Source organism: Numenius arquata, chromosome 1 (genome assembly GCF_964106895.1).
Source record: "Numenius arquata chromosome 1, bNumArq3.hap1.1, whole genome shotgun sequence".
Taxonomy (NCBI): domain Eukaryota; kingdom Metazoa; phylum Chordata; class Aves; order Charadriiformes; family Scolopacidae; genus Numenius; species Numenius arquata.
Window position 1 is genome coordinate 10813717 of NC_133576.1, and position 18895 is coordinate 10832611.

An 18895-nucleotide genomic window follows, 5' to 3' on the forward strand; every position below is an offset into this window, starting at 1 on the left:
TCACAGAAGTGTCATCTGTCCTACCACATGTGGAGAGTGAGGCTATCCTGGTATATTAAGTATTTAATATATTTATATTTAGCACTTCAAGGCATTACAAGGAATTAATGCATCTTTCTCTGTGACATTCTGACATTGTGATTTCAGCAAGTCTTTGATATCTGCTGGAGGAGGGCTTTCAAGCTATATCTTGTGAAGGTAAACAGTTAAAATCCTGTTTCTCTCTTGCTTAAATGTTCTCTTGTATGTTGCTGTTTCTGAATCTCAGATGCAATGTTTGGAAATTCTTCATGGTTTATTAATCAAACTAATATCACATGTTCTGTTACTGGGTTAAACTCCCTGAACAAGAGCATGCTATTAATCAACAGATGTGCTAAGAAATTCCTTTTCTTTACTATGTGGGAATAGCCTCAACTGGCTAAGGCTCTTTCTTAGAACTTGCTCAATTTCTGGAGGCTATTTGGGTCCATTCAATTATTCCTGAAGATTTTCTGCACGCCTCCAGAACTTTTCCTCCTCTGGGCATATCATGTGCGAAAGGGGGAATTTGTAACTCTGGGAGCAAAGAAGATCAGGAAAGAAGGGAGAGCAAGGATGCTGTATAATGCACACAGGACTGGAGTTCCTTTGCTGTCATTTTGTTCTTGTTTCTGTGCTCATCTCCTCCCAAAATTCCTGTACAGATCTAAGGTTATGAACCCAGCATCCTGTATTAGCACAACTCTCCGCCAATGTAATGAGTACAGAGGGTGAAGGGGTAGCAAATCAGTACTGTAGTGCCAACTTCCATAGAACATATACTGGAACTGTTGCTGGTGTTGTACAGAGAGGGACCCGTGATTCATTTTCTTTAGGTAAAAAATGATGTAAGAATAGTATTTAAAAACAAAACCCAAAAATATTCACTCCAGAGAATGTTAAAATGTAAATAGCATAGGAAGTGCTAGTTCTGCACTTGCACATGCAACTTTAATGTAGCTCTTCATGTGTTCAGAAGGGTGAGAATTGAGGTGTAGGAAAACCTGTAATAATCTTAGTTTTCAGGTGTTTGAATCTGTATTTTTAATCAAAAATCAGCCATCTAAGTCTGGCTAATTTTAGGATTCTGTTTAATATTTGGTGCTTAAGTGGGACTGTGGTTTCTGGGAAAAAACTGCCATCAAAGCAGGTTTGTTTTTATTACTGTGAAAAGTGAGTGTATATATTTAATTTTGTGTAGAATAAAGAAAAATAAACAACTGTAAAGATGGTGGCATGATGACTTCTGAGAAAGATGAGTTTGGAGTGGTATGGAAAAATACAGTAATGCTTTAGACTCTGCAGCAACTTTTGTGATATATGCTGAATTGTAGCATGCATGAGTTTTATTTTCCTTCCTGACTTGTGTCGTTGGCTTTGTCTCTGGCTTATTGTTGTGGTTGGTTTTTTTTCCCTCCTATTGGAAACTTAGTTTTTGGCAGTAATAGTAGACTGGATGTAAAATAGTATTTAAGAGCTTGATGCTTGTGTAATGGGGAGTGCTCTTATTCCTTTTATTTCTGCTTGAGCATATGCTTCTGTATCTGATCTGTGCCATCAATGTCAATGGGACTGCTTTGTCATATGCTTTGTAAATGTGCTTATTTGTAAAATGCCTTCTTTAATAAAAAGCAGAGATGACACACTGCTCTTACCTGACAACCCAGTTCTGTGTAATTGCTTTCTCAGTATCACAGGACCAGCTATGTATTACTCTGCCTTGATCAAACTGTCTTTTATATCAATAAATAATATAGCATGCAAGATATTTGACCATAATGTCTTAGACTTGACTGTGGTTAGTAAAGTGTAAATACCCAGATACATTGCTATATATGTATCTAAAATCGTACAACAGCAATGTTTCCAACTACCTGCAGTGGTTAAGAGTAGAAAATTCTGTGGTTTGACACTGTTAATTGAAGTAGACTTCTGCAGTTTTGAATTAAAATTATCCTAGTATTTCTGGTGCTGTTCAAATGCCGCATCAAAATAAACTCTCCACTTCCAGATGTTCGTTCTTACTATCTTGTTCATTTCTAACTTTATCCTACTGCATTCCCTTGTTCAATACTGATTTCTTTTTCTGTTTCTTACTGCTATAGTCTATATGTATTTTTCACTCCTGCTTCCTGTAAAGTTCTTCCATCTTTATTACTTAAAAAAAAAAAAAAAATCTTTCTCATCAGGGTACTAATTGGAAAGGAAGATCTAACGCTCCAGTCCGTATGTTGTTGGAGACAGGAAGCTATTTAAAATACTTTTACACAGGGCAGGTAGCAACATTCTTCTCATTCGGATTTCTTAATAAAACATGAAGAGATCCTAAATTTCATAAACTTTTAGTGACAGGCTTTTCAGTGTCTCTTTTTAGAAGTAAGTTTGATTACTAAATTATAAAATAAACTACTTCTACTCTATTAGTGTTGTAAGTCCTTTGACAATCAGATTTAAGACCTTTTTCTGCAGAGGCTTAATATTCAGCACAGAAGTAATTAGCTGCAGCTGTTAAACGAAGTTTCTTTAATCAGCAAAATTTCTGAAATAATGCCTACTCTTGATTATATGTTAGTGCCTTGAGGCAAATCTAATTGTATTCTCTTTTACGTCGTATAAGCAAAAAGGATCTAAATGAGATGTTTGATAGAGCTGTAGTGATTGAAAACTCCACATTGTTGAACTTTATGCATCTATTGCTTTTTCCTTACAAAGTGTTTTCGTACACTGATTTGTCTGAAAAATCTGTTTCAGCTGATACTGTAACTACAAAACTAAGAAAATTCATGTAAGCTTGAAATGCTTATGCAGTCTCTAGTGACCCTTCTTAGCGCTGATGAATGCCTGGCTGCTAATATGAATACAACTGTTGCAGTATTTGTAGAAAACATTTGCCTTTCTTCACTAGTAAAGCTTGAGCTGACTGTACCGGCTGTGACAGTGCTTTCAGGTCCCAAGAAAGCTGTTAGCTTGAGCTCGGTGTCCTCCTCCTTTTTTGAGTTGACGCTTGGGATTACACGGCTGCTGTGGAGACACCAGGAATAAATGCCTTTGCTAATGGTCATAGCACTTGACAGAATCTCAGGATAAAAAACTTTCCCAATTCTGTTCATGTTAACATTCATAACATAGGAAGCAAATAATTCCCTAAGGATGACCCTTTGCGAGCATGTCTTTTTTTCTCATTCAGAAGTCATACATATTCCACATTTGATTGTGGAATCTGTACTGTTTTCTTTTTAACTGGAAGATATGCGTTGTACTTATTACTGTCATTGTGAAAGAAAACAAGAGATGTCTTATATGCTAATGCACTTTATTAATGAAGTGTTTAGTTGAGTGTATTACCTTATGATGAGGATTCTGGCTATGTTCCAAAATCTTATAAAAAGTATCTAGCAATACTAAGGATTTTTTTGGCTTTCAGTTTTGCAGAGGGCTTGCTTTTCATGCATAAGTGATGTGCTTCAACTCTCCACTCCTTTCTACAAATTCTTTGTGCACGTTCAATCTGTGTTTCTGAAATTCTCTCTAAATATATTCCCCAAGGGTTTTGTTTGTCATCATTCCAAAGGCCCTGCCTAAATTACAAGACAAAGGAAAACAATTGGGTAGAGACAGACCGAGGAGTAAGAATCAGCAGTGGCCTTTAATGATCAGCGTGGAAATCCATGAATTTAATGTATCGGATATCTAGAAGTGGCCATGTTTTCTTTCTGTTGTCCCTAGAAAAATACATAGAATGAATTACAGATTTTGCAGGGAAAAAGTACAGAAAGGCAATGTAAGAATGCAAGTAGTTAAGTGGATTGTCTTCATAACAGAATTGCTGGATGAACAGAGCAAGAACAAGCTCTAAAGGCTTATAACTATATGGGTTAAGAAAGACTGCATTTAAAATACATGAAAACTAAGCAGAAAAATTTTGGTGTAGTCAAGCTCTAGGAAATGGGAAGAATGCCCAGACACTGGGAGTCTGGGGAACGGAGAAGTTTCCACTGCTGAACAAAAGATGTGGGAGGAAGATTAAAAGTTAAGTTACAGTTCATTTCACTTGAAGGTGATACCCAGCGATCTACAAAGAAATGTCCGAGTGAGGTTTTGGTTTAGAGAAGAGAGCAGAGCTGGAGTAGGATCTGTGAACTACCATCATAGAGGTGAGAGTTTTTGAAAGAAGTGATGAAGGTGGCTGAATGCCCATATTCTTGGTCTAAGATTTGGCTGCAAAAGAGATCAATTAGGGATGTCACTTATTGCACAGAAGTGGAAGGAAGTTGGAATGGAATTTGAGAGGATTAAAGGAGAGTGCCTGTGTCAGTGAGTTAATTCTCTGCTCTCCTCTCCTTAGCATGGTTCAAAGAAGTTGAATGATGCAAGTGAGAGGACTTGTTTTCAGAGTGGTGGCCAAGCCTTTGTAGAAGACCAAGGAAGGAAGCTACCGAAGCCCAGATGGGTATACAAATAATAGTAAGGGAAGTCAGGGAATAGGAACATTGAAAAGGTCAAGGGGAAGTGTGATGGCAAGAGGAAGAACTTCTGAAACTGGATGGAGAGGCATAAGAGGACTTGAGTAAGGACTCTGTCTCATGTTCCTTGTGTTTGAGGAGCAGTACTCATGTCATATGCAAATCTAACTACTTGCTAGAAATAAATTCTATGTCACCTTTGTCTGAAAGAAACCACTCAAGGAATCTTCTGCAATTTGGGTTAATTTTTGGGCAATGAGGGGCAGTAGGTATATATCCATTATCCTAGAGTGTCATAAATGTATTTTCTCCGTATACTAGGCAAACGTGATGGGTTTGTGATATGTGTGGGTGTTATAAAATCATGTATGCTGCAAGATTGGAAGGAACAGCAATTTTTGTAGTTAACATGTGAAATGTTTTCTGGGCACTGACTCTCAAAAGACTTATTTACTTATTTTTTAAATTAATGCCTATCTTTTTGTTTCACTGTGTCTCTGAAAGTAGCCTCTGGTTGAAGATTAAACTTGACAAAAGGGCAAGACTTCAGAATTTCCACACGGGGTTTGTTTCTGGATGACAGACTTATACGAATGCTTAAGTGCTTTAACAGTTCTTGTCTGTCCATCCTGCTGAAAATGATAACAAACTGGTTGTCCTTTTGCTGAGTTGACCCAGTGCTTTGCTTTTTAGTGTGAGAGAACAGCTGCTGGTGGCCAGTTTTCCTTTCTTGACTCCCTTTTAATTTTGATTTCCATTTTTGATCTTGAATCTTCTGAACAAGTTTGAAAGCATTTTTGGGCTTGATTAGTTTTTGGGGTTTTGTTGTTGTTTTTATTTTTTTTAATTCAGTTTCTCAGACTTACCTTAAGTCATTGTCTTGGCAAGTGAAGCTTTAGTAGTTGTTAAGTTCACAAGGCTCACTATTGTGTCCGTAATTAAAACACATTGAGTTTCGATTGGTGATCTGGTTGTCAAGTGTTATAATTTGTGGTCTTTTCTGAATGACATTTAGACAGCTTGTGGACACTTTTGAGTGTGTACAGTGTTCCTGCATAAGCAGCTGCAATAATTATGGTGATTGTTTAAAAAACTTGCACCTGTTTTAAGCCTGCACTTGTCTAGTTTCAGATTCTAATTATTAGCTCTATTTATGGTTCTTGCTGGCAAAAATAGTCTAATCACAGCTTCTTTTAATAATATTACTTGTTTTAAAGTAGCTGTTGCTGTAGTTTCGTGGTAAAGTCCCTGTCTTAGGATTTTTAGAATAAGCTGTTGGGGTTACAAAGAGGAAAGCAGCAGCTTTCTGTTAGGTAAGGTTTTTGAAATTTTACTCAAAATGGTCTATATTTTAAGAGTTTGCTTATGTTGCCTACAAGCTTGGTGGGTGGGGGGAGGGTAGTTGGATAGGGAAACTGTTTGACACATTTTGGTGTAAGTGTTTACGCTGGGATTCTTTCCAATCTTATATTTTTAGATTGATCCTTTCTGAGGTCTCTTTAATTCAGGGTATTTAAATGTAGTGATATCTACATGTGTTAAACTTGCTGACTCTTTCTTATGCTTGGATGGGCAGCTTGTTGGGGTTTGGGTGTGATCTCGGGGGGTGTCAGCTGCTCACACAGTTCAGATCTTCTCATTCTCTTAACTTTATTCTGTATTTTCACTTGTTACTTAAGAATTCAGAAGAAACATGTGGTATTGGTATTTAGGGGTGTGATTTTTTTTCTTCCATTAGGATCATATAGTTGAATATATTTGGTAAAATATGTCTTCAGCTGGAATGTAGAATATGACATTTCTTGTAGCTCGTGCTGTCCATCATTCCTAATTGCATGGAGAATATTGATCTGCAGAAGAAGCTCTTGTACTATCTCCTGTAAACTTCCTCAAATACCTGTTGACCTTTCTCTTCATCTTACTGTTTTCTTATGTTTGTCTCAAAATGTCACTTCCTGGAAGACTTGGAGCTGATCATACAGTTAGCGCTAGAATTTTTCATCTGTACTGAGTCTCTGTACGTTCTTCAGACACTTAAGTATTCTGCTGAGTGACTGAAGGAAAGCAGACTGTCATTCAAACCTCCTTAATGACTCTAATTGGATTATAGAGCTGTAGAAATCAACAGCTTTTGTATGTTTATACAGTGGTTCCTGCCGTGTAAACAGACGTGAGTTCAAAACTTGTTTTCCAATTTATGGCTGTTTCATGCAGTTTGAATCTAGAAATAGATGAAGTTGGTAGAGCGATGAAGCATTTGTTATTGCTGTTGTATACAGCACCTGGGACTGAAAATTTAAAGGAAAGGTAAAGGCAGAATCTGCATGGCCCTTGATCTTGATGGTACAAAATCCTGAGGGTGCACAAAGCACATCACCAGCGACTCATTTTAGTGAGTTAGACTCCCTATAACCACGCAGTCATCGTTAATCTTTTTCATACTGGGAGATCATATTTGGGGATGTGCATGTTAACCAAACGTTTCACCAAAACCATTTCTATTTATGAATAAAGCACACTCATTATAAAGCATCCTCTTTAAATTAGGTTAATATGAATACACCTTGAACACTTTTTTTTGAGATACATTGTTACACCGTTTTTTCTAAAAAATCTGGTTTTAAATGATGGTTGATCCTTTGCAAAAAGAACTTAAATAACTATTAACAAAATGTTCGTACATCTAGTCAGAAGGTAAAGGCTTCACTTTCCTCCAGAAACTGAGTTTTGAAAATGAGAAACATACCCCCAAAATATAGTATCCCCACACTGAAGTATTTTGATTCTTAAATGTTCACTAACACCTCCTATTTCTCATTTGTCTGTAAGCCATTTCTTTGGCTTCTGTACAGCGTGCTGTCTCTTGGTGAGAACATGACTGTGGGGAATGACATCTCGTTCTGGCGACCTCATTCTCATTCTCTTTAGCTGCATCTTATGCAGAGCCCTCTGCTAGCCTTGGAAAAGCTTTCCAGGTTACAGATCTATGGTTTCAAATTTTTCGGTTGATAGAAATGTGAGTAACTTTTACAGGAATACGAGGAAGTTTTTTCCACCAGAAGTGGGTCATAGTAGAAGTAAAAGTTATCCTAAATGGTATTACTTGTTTTTTCCTCTATTTAGATCAGTCTTTTGCCATTTTGAAAGTTGTTTCTTTGCTCTGCAGTGGAGGGAGAGAAGGACTGTTACTGTTCAGCAGTGTTAATGAGCTTGGATTTGATAGTCAAAGTGAAGAGCTCAGTCCTTTTTATTGTTTGGGGGAAATAGTGTGACAGGTCATATTGGGAAAAGTGACTAAAGAACTTCAGTTTGAATGCCTTTCAGTCAGTTCATCTGTTAAAACATTGCATTATATTTTTTGATACTGAAATATCAAAAGCTAATAATAAAGCTGCTATAACTTTTTAAAAATGCAAACCTAATAGCACTTAAGAAAAACGTAAGGGCTAATAAAACACTTTGTGTAACAACGTGTTGTTCTGAGAGCATTTATGTTACATTGCCATGGTTTCCCACTGCTTGCTATGCACACTGGCCTGTAAACTGGAAAGTTAGTTTCTGGATGACGTGAAGTGATATCAGACTTCGTCAAATTGAGAACAAAATATGTGCCTAAAAAAAAGTCTCTCTTTGAGCTTTTGAGTCCAAGCTAAAGAATGGAGCAGAGGAGTACAAATTTTAAGTTAAAAAGACACCGGATGCTTCTGAGATGGCAGCCAGGGCTAGTGCTCTGGGGGTTTGAACTGTGAATTTCTGGAGCTAAAAGCTTGATTTTATTGCACTTTGACTTGGAGAATCAGCTTTGCTTAGGCAGAGGGCTGTAACAGTCATAAACCTTGCACAAAATGAACCAGTCTGGTGGGATTGCTCCGATACTATTGTATCATAACTCTATGCAAGTTATTCATATTAGATTCATTCTTTGACCTTTTTTGTAAAGGTGAAGCAGTGCTCTATAATAGACATGACATAATCTTGATCTGTGAGACTAATAAAAACACTTCTGTTATACTTGCAAAGCTCAGTAAGATCTCTTTGTATCTCCAAATATTCCAACACAGCACCCCAGTGAGTTACTTGAAATTTGTTTCAATTTCTGGAGAAGTTACCGGTTTATCATAGTCTTTGCAAATATTTTTAATAACCTTTTTAGGATAAATATCCCAATTTAAATATGTAGATATATTTGTATTGTTGTCAATGTTGTGTTTACTTTTTCTGTGAACTCTGGGTTGTTTTTTAATGGCAGTTGGACTAGATGATCGCTGAAGGTCCCTTCCAACTGAACTATTCTATTCTAATTCTCACATACCAAATATTGGTTGCTCCTTTTCATTGGTATGTTTTCAGTATATTGGAAAAAACATATAATATGGGTCAAGTAGTGCAATTCCTCCTAAAAGCAGTTAGTCTAAGCTTGATATTTCTTTCATGGCTTGCTGCTTGCCTTCTTTCCTTTCAGTTATCCACTGTTCCTTAATGCTCTTAGAGGCAAAAGTATTTTTGCCTTGGGGAGAAAATAGGGAGGGAGCATGTTGTTATTTGTAACTAAGGCTTGTTTTAAATCCCTGCAACTATTTTGGCTTACATTAGTCACTGAGCAACAACTCTATATTTTAAAGAAGCTTGAAAAGGTTGTCTTAGAATGGGTTTGATGTGTCTGTTTCTGATGCCTTGAGATATTTTAGGACTGGAATGGTCTATTCTTGTCTGTTGTTAGAATAACCTCTTGTTTAAGCCAGGCTTTAAAATGGCACTCTTTGTTTTGTGTGTGAATGTCAAAACTTTTACTGATTGTTAAAGATCATGATGGAAGATTGTGCTTAGAACCAAGATGATGTTGATTTTGTTGATCGTGAGTTTTAAAACCATGCTTTACTAAAAGCTCTTATGTTCATAAATGGCTTTATAATTAACTCTGCATTTAACTTGTGGGGTTTATAGACCATACTGATTGGAACAGTGAGTTCTGAATTCAAGACAAAACATGTTGTGGTGGGGTTTGCAGCTCTTGCAGCTCACACCTCATTGTTATTAAAAGGGGTGTCTGTGATTTTTTTTTTTTTTGAGTAGTTACTTCAGATCTTGACAAGTTGTGTATGATGTATTGTTGTGCAGAAGGTGAGGAAGAGCCCTTCTGTTTTTGTTTTTTTTTTTTTTTTGTTTTTGTTCTTTTATAACTGAATGATTGCTACATGTGCCTGTGCACGCATCCTGTAGTTGAAGTATAGGCTTTCCTCTCTAAAGTTTTGTGTAGACAAGCGAAGATGCTGAGATATAATCTAGAAAACCCCTATGATAAACTTCTCTACAGTAGTGTTGCCAATGTGTGTGTTCATGGCAAAAATAGTGTAGGATTGTCAAGTAACATAATTCAGTAAACTTGTCTGAATGATTAGAATTGCTTAGAGTGAACGAACTTTGGGATGTGGCTTCTGGTTTGAAGCTGCAGTTTGTTTATAAGCAATGTGTTTTTAGTAATGAGATGCTGACCAGCATTTGTGTCTCTAGAGAAGAAGAGGAACGTCTGAGAAATAAGATCCGAGCAGATCATGAAAAGGCTCTGGAAGAGGCTAAGGAGAAATTGAAGAAATCACGTGATGAGATTCAAGCTGAGATTCAGACAGAAAAGAACAAAGTAGTGCAAGAGTTGAAAAAGAAAGACAGCAAGCCACTGCCCCCTGTTCCTTTACCAAACCTGATAGGGATAAACAGTGGAGAACCAGCAGACCCGGATATCCGAGAGAAGAGGAACAAAATTAAAGAGGTAAAGATGATGATGTGGTCCTTACCCATTCTTGTATCTAATAGCAATTATTTATATGGCGTTTAGTTGTTGTTGTGATTGATATTAAAAACAAAAGAAAAACAGGACTACAAATCTTTTAAATAAACACTAAGTCAAAAGTGTACATCCTGTATCAGTGAATATCAGCATTATTGCATGGGTTTTTTTCCTGGTGTTGGGGTGTTAATATTTCACTGGATAACAATTTAAAAAATATCTTAAGGATTTCTTCAACTTAGGGGTATGTGTTTATCATTAACACATAGAACAGCAACAAGTGCATTTTTAAAACAGAGCCTGATTTTTCAGGTTCCATTCAAAGACTGAAATATATGAAAAAACATAAGATGTTTTTAAACATTTTAAAAAATGGTTTGAAAAGATAGGAGAAAAAATAACGACCTGCTGCTAAAATTCACAAATTACCAAACTATCACATGCCTTTCAAATAAAGTTTTAAATGGGTGTAAAAAAAACCCTAGGAGCTCATTTAAGTAGATTGCCTCATTTATCTGTGTTACATTTGAACTAAGATGTTGGCTTAGGCTTTTAGTTCTGTGGCAGCCTGTGCTGTGGCTGTTTCTGGTCTTATTCTTTCTGCTCCTGCTTGACCATGAGATTCATTGCCCTCTTTTTTTTCTCTGGTGATGCCAGTTTACTATTACTGTTGCCAGATACTTTTCTGAGTGTATGCTTCTAATTAGCGTGGCAGAAACATTTTTAGTCTTTTTTTTTTCTTGCAATCTGATTAGTTTTATGCTTAAAAACTGGGTTAGCAAGGAGGAATGGTTCAGGCCAGAGGTAGACAAGCACAGGCTCTGTGACTAAAGAACCAGGACCACAGCACTTAGTAGTTACAGCAGCTAAATCTTCTTTTAAATTGTATTCTGAGTTTAGTTAGCTCATAAAACCAAACAAAAATAAGTCAGTCATACACCTGTCCTCATAGTAGGGAGGAGTTGCAGCTGCAGTGTGTGCCATGCTGTGGGTGGCTCACCCAAGTTGGTATTTTACTTGTGACTATTAACGATGACTAGATGAAATCCACTCTTATCAAATGTTGAACAACTGCTTACGATACATGAGTGATACAGCGTGGAACTGTATCATTATTTGAATCTCTCAAATAGCAAATCCTTCGCTGGAAGGTGTGCCTGTTCTGTTGGTGACTACTGCAGAAGCACTTTTGAGAAGTTTTGTGTGGAATATTGGACTCCCTTGATTCAGCTTGGTTAGGGTTGTTGCCCAGAGGACAGCACCAAATTGTGGATTTCAAAAGGCTGTACTGCTTTTTAAATTAAAACTGTGTCCTCAGACATTTTCAGTGAGAATATACAGAGAATCTTGCTTTTCAAAATGTCTTCCTTATGGTGAAGAGAAACTGTGAATGGTATGGTCATCTAGTTGTCAACACTTCTTAATTTTAAATATAGATTACTGTATTTAAATACCTTTGAATTTGCCACTGATGGATTTAATGGCAAGAGTAAAAATGAGTTGATCAAGTAATGTGAAAGTACTGAGCACAGCTAACAGCGAGGAACTAGCTGGAAGAAATCAACTAAAGTTCCTATAGATCAATCCTGGAATTGGAGGGAGGGTTGAAAATAGTATTTGCATTTCTGAGGTTGTTGTCTCAGAACGTAGACTGAGAGGCGATGAGAAGCTGTAGGTTAATAAAGAATGGCAATTTTCTTAGTGACATAAATAAGTAGTGAAGTTTGGACAATTCTTGCTGATCTGAACCTGAAGGTATAACAATTTGCGAGTAAGGAATCTGAGGTAGTTTAATACCTCAGGTGATCCTTAGTTGCAGTTGCTACTGATCTTGTGCTGCAAAAGGCTTTCTCATTTTCTTGATGATCAGCCTATGTGTGAGTCGTGCTGAAAGGCTGATTTTTTTTTTTTTTTTGTGTAACTTGTTGACAGCTCCTGTTGTGATTTCTGAAATGTAGCGTTTCATAGCCAGACCAAAGATTTTATGGGACTAAATATTAGGTTGGTCAATACTTCAGTTAGGATAATCATACCTTTGGACTGAGCAGTCTTCAAGTGTGACTGCTGGCTTGAACAGCCCAGGATCAATACTAGCACGACTGAACTTTCTGTCTTTGTGTGACCTACCTTCATTGAGTCAGTCTTGCCAGTACTGTTGGCTACCATGTGATCTCCAGAACCTTCAAATTCTTTGATGCAGGACAGCAGAATATCAGTTAAACAACTAGATGCATAGAATAAGGGAGTGGAAGGTCTGCTAGCGGTAATGCTGCAGAACCTATTGTTGGTACATTGTCATTTTTGTTTGGCCTCTGTCTACTGCATTTTTGCATCTGCTAGATTGCAATGAATATAATGTGGTTGAGATAAAAAATGTATGTATTGACAGCATCAGATGAATTGTATTTTGCCTGAAACCTGTTTTTGACAGCATGAGATGTATCACAGAAGGCTGCAGTGATTCCAGAGATGCACAGTGCATTTTGAAATATGCTATGATCATCACTACGTATTCTCTCACTGCTTTTTGTAACCAGTGTAGACTGATAAAAATGGTTTTCATAGATGAGGTAGAGACTTAGCAAAAAAAGAACAAGTTTCAGGAGACAGTATCTCTAACATAGATCTACACCTATCTTATGTAGCACTTCTGACTTGCGAGACATTATGGTTGCCTGGATTGAGACCAAAAAAGTAGTTCAGGGAAGCTCCTAGCTCTTCAGAAGCTGCGTATCTGGCTTCAAAATTCCAGGTGGTCCTAAGAAGGCATTTGACTTGTGCCTTGGTTTACTCTAAAGTGTCCTGAGATATATTTGGGGAACTGAACTTTCACAGAATAGCTTTAGACTGCTTAAATGAGATGAATTTGCTTTATTGATTTATACTAAAGAATTTATACAGCCTATTTCACCTAGTATCAAATGGCGAAAAACTATGTAGAATCGCACTGACTGGGGACAATCTGTAACATGCCAATGGCTATGTACAAGTGGGAAAAAGACTGGAAAACTTTGACATGGGGATCTCATTTCTGTCATTTTTGCAGAAAATTTATAACTACTTTCTCTTTCAGAAGAACAACTTGACGAATCTTTTTTAACAGATCTTTTGTATGAAAAGTGGTTTTGCAGTACTTAAATATTTTAAAAAGCCTTTTTTTAAAGTGCATATGAAAGTAGAAGTTGTATAATGCTCGTAAGAGAGTTTTGCAAAGTACTTGAAAGCTCTATATAATAGGAATGTTTGCTGAGCATTGAGAAGGCAGCTTAAGGTTGTGGAAAAAACAAGGAGCAGAATCTGCATCTCTTGGCTTTGTTTTTATGGATCTTTTGGTTCTGATAGTTATATTTAGTGTTATATTGTATTCTCAATTGTAACTAACTCACAGAATTGTATAATTTGTCTATATTCTTCTACTGAGCTATTAATTCAGTTATTTCAGTAAGGACCATTCATGAGTTTGCTGATTATTTTAGAAGCACAGTAACAACTTTGAGAAGTAAAAATTTTCCACCTGCTTACTGTACGTGCTTTGTAGCACTTCCCTAGTATATTAGCTTGCTCTTCTGGCTTTTAAAAAAAAAATGCTGTGGTTTTTAATTAACTGGTATTTTAAGAATAAACGCCTCTGAAAATTATCCTTGATGCTACACTTTAAGTTTTTATTAATACTTGGGGTTTTTTTTCATAGTAAGTAGAAGATGATAAAATGATCTTATAAGAGATTAGATGTAACGTAAAAACTTTTTGGAAAATTATACAAGATGTCTTTTTATTGTGGTTAATGCAAAGAAATTAAGAACAAAACTCATCTTTTGGAAGTCATTAGCTTCCTTTGCAAGATAAATTAGATATAAATTGCATGAGCACTTGGAACTTTTGGCACTTAATTTCCATTATTATGTCCTTTAAATGGTGTTCAGAACATTATATTTTTTCTGCAGTTTAAGTGTAATCATTATAGTGCTCTTTTTTTAATGAGTTTTGTTTCCTTGGTAAGTTAAATTTTACCCAGTCAAATAAGGAAAAATTTATTATTTTTTTCCACCCTACACAGGGGTTCAGGTTTTTCATTTCAGCCTAAGATCTCACAATATTACCTTACTGCTAGTGTTCATTTTGGATACTTGTTAAAATAACGGTACTAATCCTGTGCAGGATATTCTATGTATACCTTGTTCTAAACATTTAAATGTTTGCTTTGAGTTCTTGGATTGTTAAAAGTCCATAGGTGTTTGCTCTGAGAAGTATTGAAATTATGGATGTGTAAGGTTTACATACAAGTTAGTAGGTATTGTATTAAATGCAATATCAGTTTTGCCTATGTATTGACCACAGAGCTCTGGGGGCGACTGTCAAAGACCTGGTGGTCTGGGTAGTGGTCTGCTTGGGAAAGGGTGTGAGGAGGGTGGCACTGGCAACGCATGTCAGCAGGTGATTGTGGAGCTGGTGTTGGCAACCAGGTTTTGGGTTCTACAGCCATGTGACCCTGTTGCAGGGTCCGCCTGAGAGAGATGGGATCCACCGCACTAAGGCAGGACAAAGGCATCTTTGCCAGCAGGAGGGCTGATCCCCTCAGGAGGGCTTTGAACTAGGAATGATGCGGGAGGGAGAGAGTGACCAGCAGCGCTGTGAAGGAGTGACTGACATGGTGGATGAGCAAAGGGCCTGTCATGATGTGACAGAAAGGGATCACAAAATCAGCAAAACGGGGTTTAAGCAGGGTCCTGTCTAGCATATGCAATAAGCAGGTGCCTACAGGCACCATTATGGAGAAATCCCTAAAACTTTCTGGGCAATCAGCATGCCAGGGTGCCTCTCTGAGGTGCCTGTACAATAACACATGCGGCGTGGGGATTAAACACGAGTCAGATCTGTGTGCATTTGCAAGGCTGTGATCTTTTTGGGATCACGGAGATGTGGTGGGATGGTTGCGTGACTGGAGTGTTGCAGTGGAGGGATACAGACTCTTTAAGAAGAATGGGCCAGGAAAACAAGGGGTAAAGTTACCTTGTATGTGAGAGCAGCTGGAGTGCCTGAAGCTCTGCCTGGGGATGGGTGATGAACCAACTGAGATGGTTATGGATAAGGATTAAACAGCGGATCGGTATGGGTGACATTGTAGTGTGTGTCTGCTATAGGTTACCTGACCAGGGGTAACAAGTGAATGAGACCCTCTATAGGCAGATTGCAGCAGTGTCATGCTTGCAGGCCCTGTTCTTCATGGGGGACTTCAACCAACTCAGTATCTGCTGGAGGCACAACATGGCGGGGTATAAAGAATTCAAGAGCTTCCTGCAGTACAATGATGACAACTTACTCCAAATGATAGTGCAGCCAATGAGGAGAGATGCTGTGCTAAACCTCATACTTACAAAGGAGGGGCTTGTTGGGGATGTGAAGTTCGAAGGCAGCCATGGCTGTAGAGGCCATGAGATAGTGGAGTTTAGCAAGCTCACAACCGCTTCAGGAGAGTGGACTTTGGCCTCTTAAAAAATCTGCCTGGTGGAGTCCCTTGGGATAAGGCCCTGGAGGGAAGAGGGGCCCAAGAAAGCCAGTTAATACTGAAGGATTGCTTCCATTAAGCTCAAGAGCGACCATCAGGAAATCAGGCAAAAATGCCAGGAGCTCTTTCAAAACTCAAGCACACAAAGGAAGTATACAGAAGGTGGAAACAGGGACAGTTAACCTGGGGGGAATACAGAGATACAGTCTGAGCTTGCAGAGACGGAGTTGCGAAAGCCAAAGCCCAACTGCAAGGGAATCTGGCAAGGGATGTCAAAGGCAACATGAAGGACTTCTCTAAGTACACAGGTGACAAAAGGAAGGTTAAAGGATATGTGGGTCTGCTGATGAGTAAGACAGTGAACCTGGTCACAGAGGACATGGCAGAAGCTGATCTTTTTTTTCCCTTGTTCTGGACTGGTAAGACTGGCCTTCAGGAATCCTAGGCCCTGGTAATCACTGAGAAAGCCTGGAGCAAGAAAGATTTACCCTTAGTGGAACAGGATCAGGTGAAGGAATACTTAAGAAAACTAACTACATAAGTCTATGGGACATGATAAGATGTACCCAGGAGTGCTGGTGGAGCTGGCTGATGTCATAGCAAGACCTCTTTATAATCTTTGAATGATCATGGTGATTGGGAGAAGTGCCCAAAGACTGAAGGATAGCAAATGTCATTCCTGTCTTCAAGAAGAATGTAGGAAAGTACAGGCTGGTCAGCCTTACACCAGTCCCTGGGAAGGTGATGGAGCAGCTAATCCTGGAAACTATTCCCAGGCCTATGAACAATAAGAAGGTGATTGGGAGTAGCTGGCGTGGATTGAAAAAGGGGAAGTCATGGTTGACCTGCTTGATAAATTTGTACGATGAAACGACTGGCTTAGTAGATGAGGGGTGAGCAGTGGATACTGTCTACCAAGACTTTTGGCACTGTCTCCCATAAAATTCTCACAGAGAAGCTGATGAAGTCTGAGCTGGATAAGCAGACAGTGAGGTGGGTTGAAAATGGGCTGAATGGTTAGGCCCAGAGGGTCGTGATCAGTTGCTTGATGTCTGTTTGGAGGCACGTAAGTAACGGTGTACCCCAGAAGTTAATACTGGGTCCAATTCTGTTCAACACTTTCATTAAAGATCTGGATGATGGAACAGAATATACTCTCAGCCAGTTTGCTGACAGAAAAACTGGGAGGAGTGGCTGACATACCAGAGCACTGTGCTTCCTCCCAGAGGGATGACAGGCTGGAGAAATGGGCTGACAGGAACTTCATCAGAAGCGAAAGTGCAAAGTCCTGCACCTGGGGAGGAACAACCCCATGTGCCAGTGGATGCTGGAGGTCAACCATCTGGAAAGCTGCTTGGCAGAAAAGGACTTGAAAGTCCTGTCCTGGTGAACACCAAGTTGAACATGAGTCAGCAGTGTGCCCTTGCAGCAAACAAGGCGAATTGCATCCTGGGCTGGATTAGACGAAGTATTGGTAGCAAGTTGAAGGAGATGATCCCATCCCTCTACTCAGCACTGTTGAGGCCACACCTGGAGTGCTGTGTCCATTTCTGGTCTCCCCACTGCGAGAGACATAGACATACTGGGAAGAGTCCCTCAAAGGTGGTTAGGGGACTGGAGCATCTCTCATCTGAGGAAAGGTTGAGAGAGCTGGGACTGTTTGTCCTGGACAAGAGAATGCTCAGGGGGATCGTACCAATGCATAATAAACATCTGAAGGGAGGGTGCAAAGAGGAGGGAGCCAAGCTCTTGTCAGTGGTGCTTAGTGACAGGACAAGAGACCATGGGCACAAACTGGAACACAGGAGGCTCCATCTGAACATTGAAAACCCTTGTTTACTCTGGGGGTGACCAAGCACTGCAGCCCAGATAGGTTGTGGAGTCTCCCTCCTTGGAGATATTTGTAAGCTGATAGGGTCCTGGGCAGCCTGCTCCAGATTACCCTGCTTGAGCAGGGAGGTTGGACCAGATGACCTCCAGAGGTCCCTTCCAACCTCAACCATTCTGTGATAGGATGATGATTGTTGACTAAGCCTTTCAGCTGGAAGAGAGCTTCTCCAGAATGTTACACAAGTACAGTAAAGTAAACTTAAGAGTGAAATAGTTTTTATGTTCTAGGCTTCAAAGATAGACTGGAAAATCTGGGTTCTCTGGGGCTTTTGATCTACTACTTGTTCTGTATTTGCTGTGATACACAGTTATGTATTAGACAGTGCTAATTGTACATAGACTTAATTCAGCTCAAGGGAGGTTTGGTGTTCACACAAATAAGTGAAAGTTGTGAAGTGACTGAAGCTGCTTGCCTACTTCTTGTGCAGTTTAAAAGCTGTTATGTTTAATGAGACAGGATAGCAAGGAGATGTCTTCCTGCTGTCTGATAAGCTGGTTTTGACACAGCAAAATTTTGCTTCTGTTCCTGCTTGTCATGGCTTTCTGGTAAAACGAAAAAGTGGAGAAAGCCATTTAAGCAAAAGTTCTTGTGAAATGGGCATCCAGGGAGCATAGAGACCACAGTTAAAGATCACTCGCCCCATCTGACACCTGCAAAACGAGTTCCTGTGAAGTTTAGCTGGTTTACACAAGTGAGTAGCAAGGTCCCAGTTGGGAAGCTGGGGACATCCTGACTTGAGTTCTTTTGCCAGTGAACTTACTGTGGCTTTCAGCAAAACTTCCAGTGTGTCCTCTTTTAAGATGTGACTTCTAATATGTTGCCTCTTAAAAGGAGAGGTAGGAAGATAATGTATTTAATATTAGTGGAAGCAATTTTGGAAACACATTTAGAAATGTGCCAAGAGGAGAAGTGATTAAATTGTATTTTCATCATGGTCTCTGGATGATGCTCAAGAGGCTGCTAATAATGTTGAAAAACAAGAGGTTGTTTTATAAGCAGCAAAACTAATGGTTTCCTGTGGATTTTTGACCTAAATCCCCTTACACCACCCTCTGCTCCTCATGCACATGTTGCTGTTGATGCCCTCTTACCTTCCTTTTTGACTGCATGAGTTGCAATGTTCTGTGCCTAGTTTAGAGCTACCTGCATGCTAAATGCTGCCCCTCTGAATGAATAAAGGGTTGGATTATAACTGTTTTCCTCTCGGTTGGGATGCTAATTTGTGTCTG

The 18895-nt window shown here is 38.9% G+C and overlaps 1 protein-coding gene across 1 annotated transcript in view; it reads left to right on the forward strand.

Moving 5' to 3' along the window:
* Nucleotides 1-18895, forward strand: part of MAN1A2 (mannosidase alpha class 1A member 2) — a 146248-nt gene that overhangs the window by 18696 nt on the left and 108657 nt on the right. Inside the window, exon 2 of the mRNA XM_074157379.1 lies at nt 9996-10251. Coding sequence (XP_074013480.1) covers nt 9996-10251 — 256 coding nt within the window. The remainder of the gene's footprint in view (nt 1-9995; nt 10252-18895) is intronic.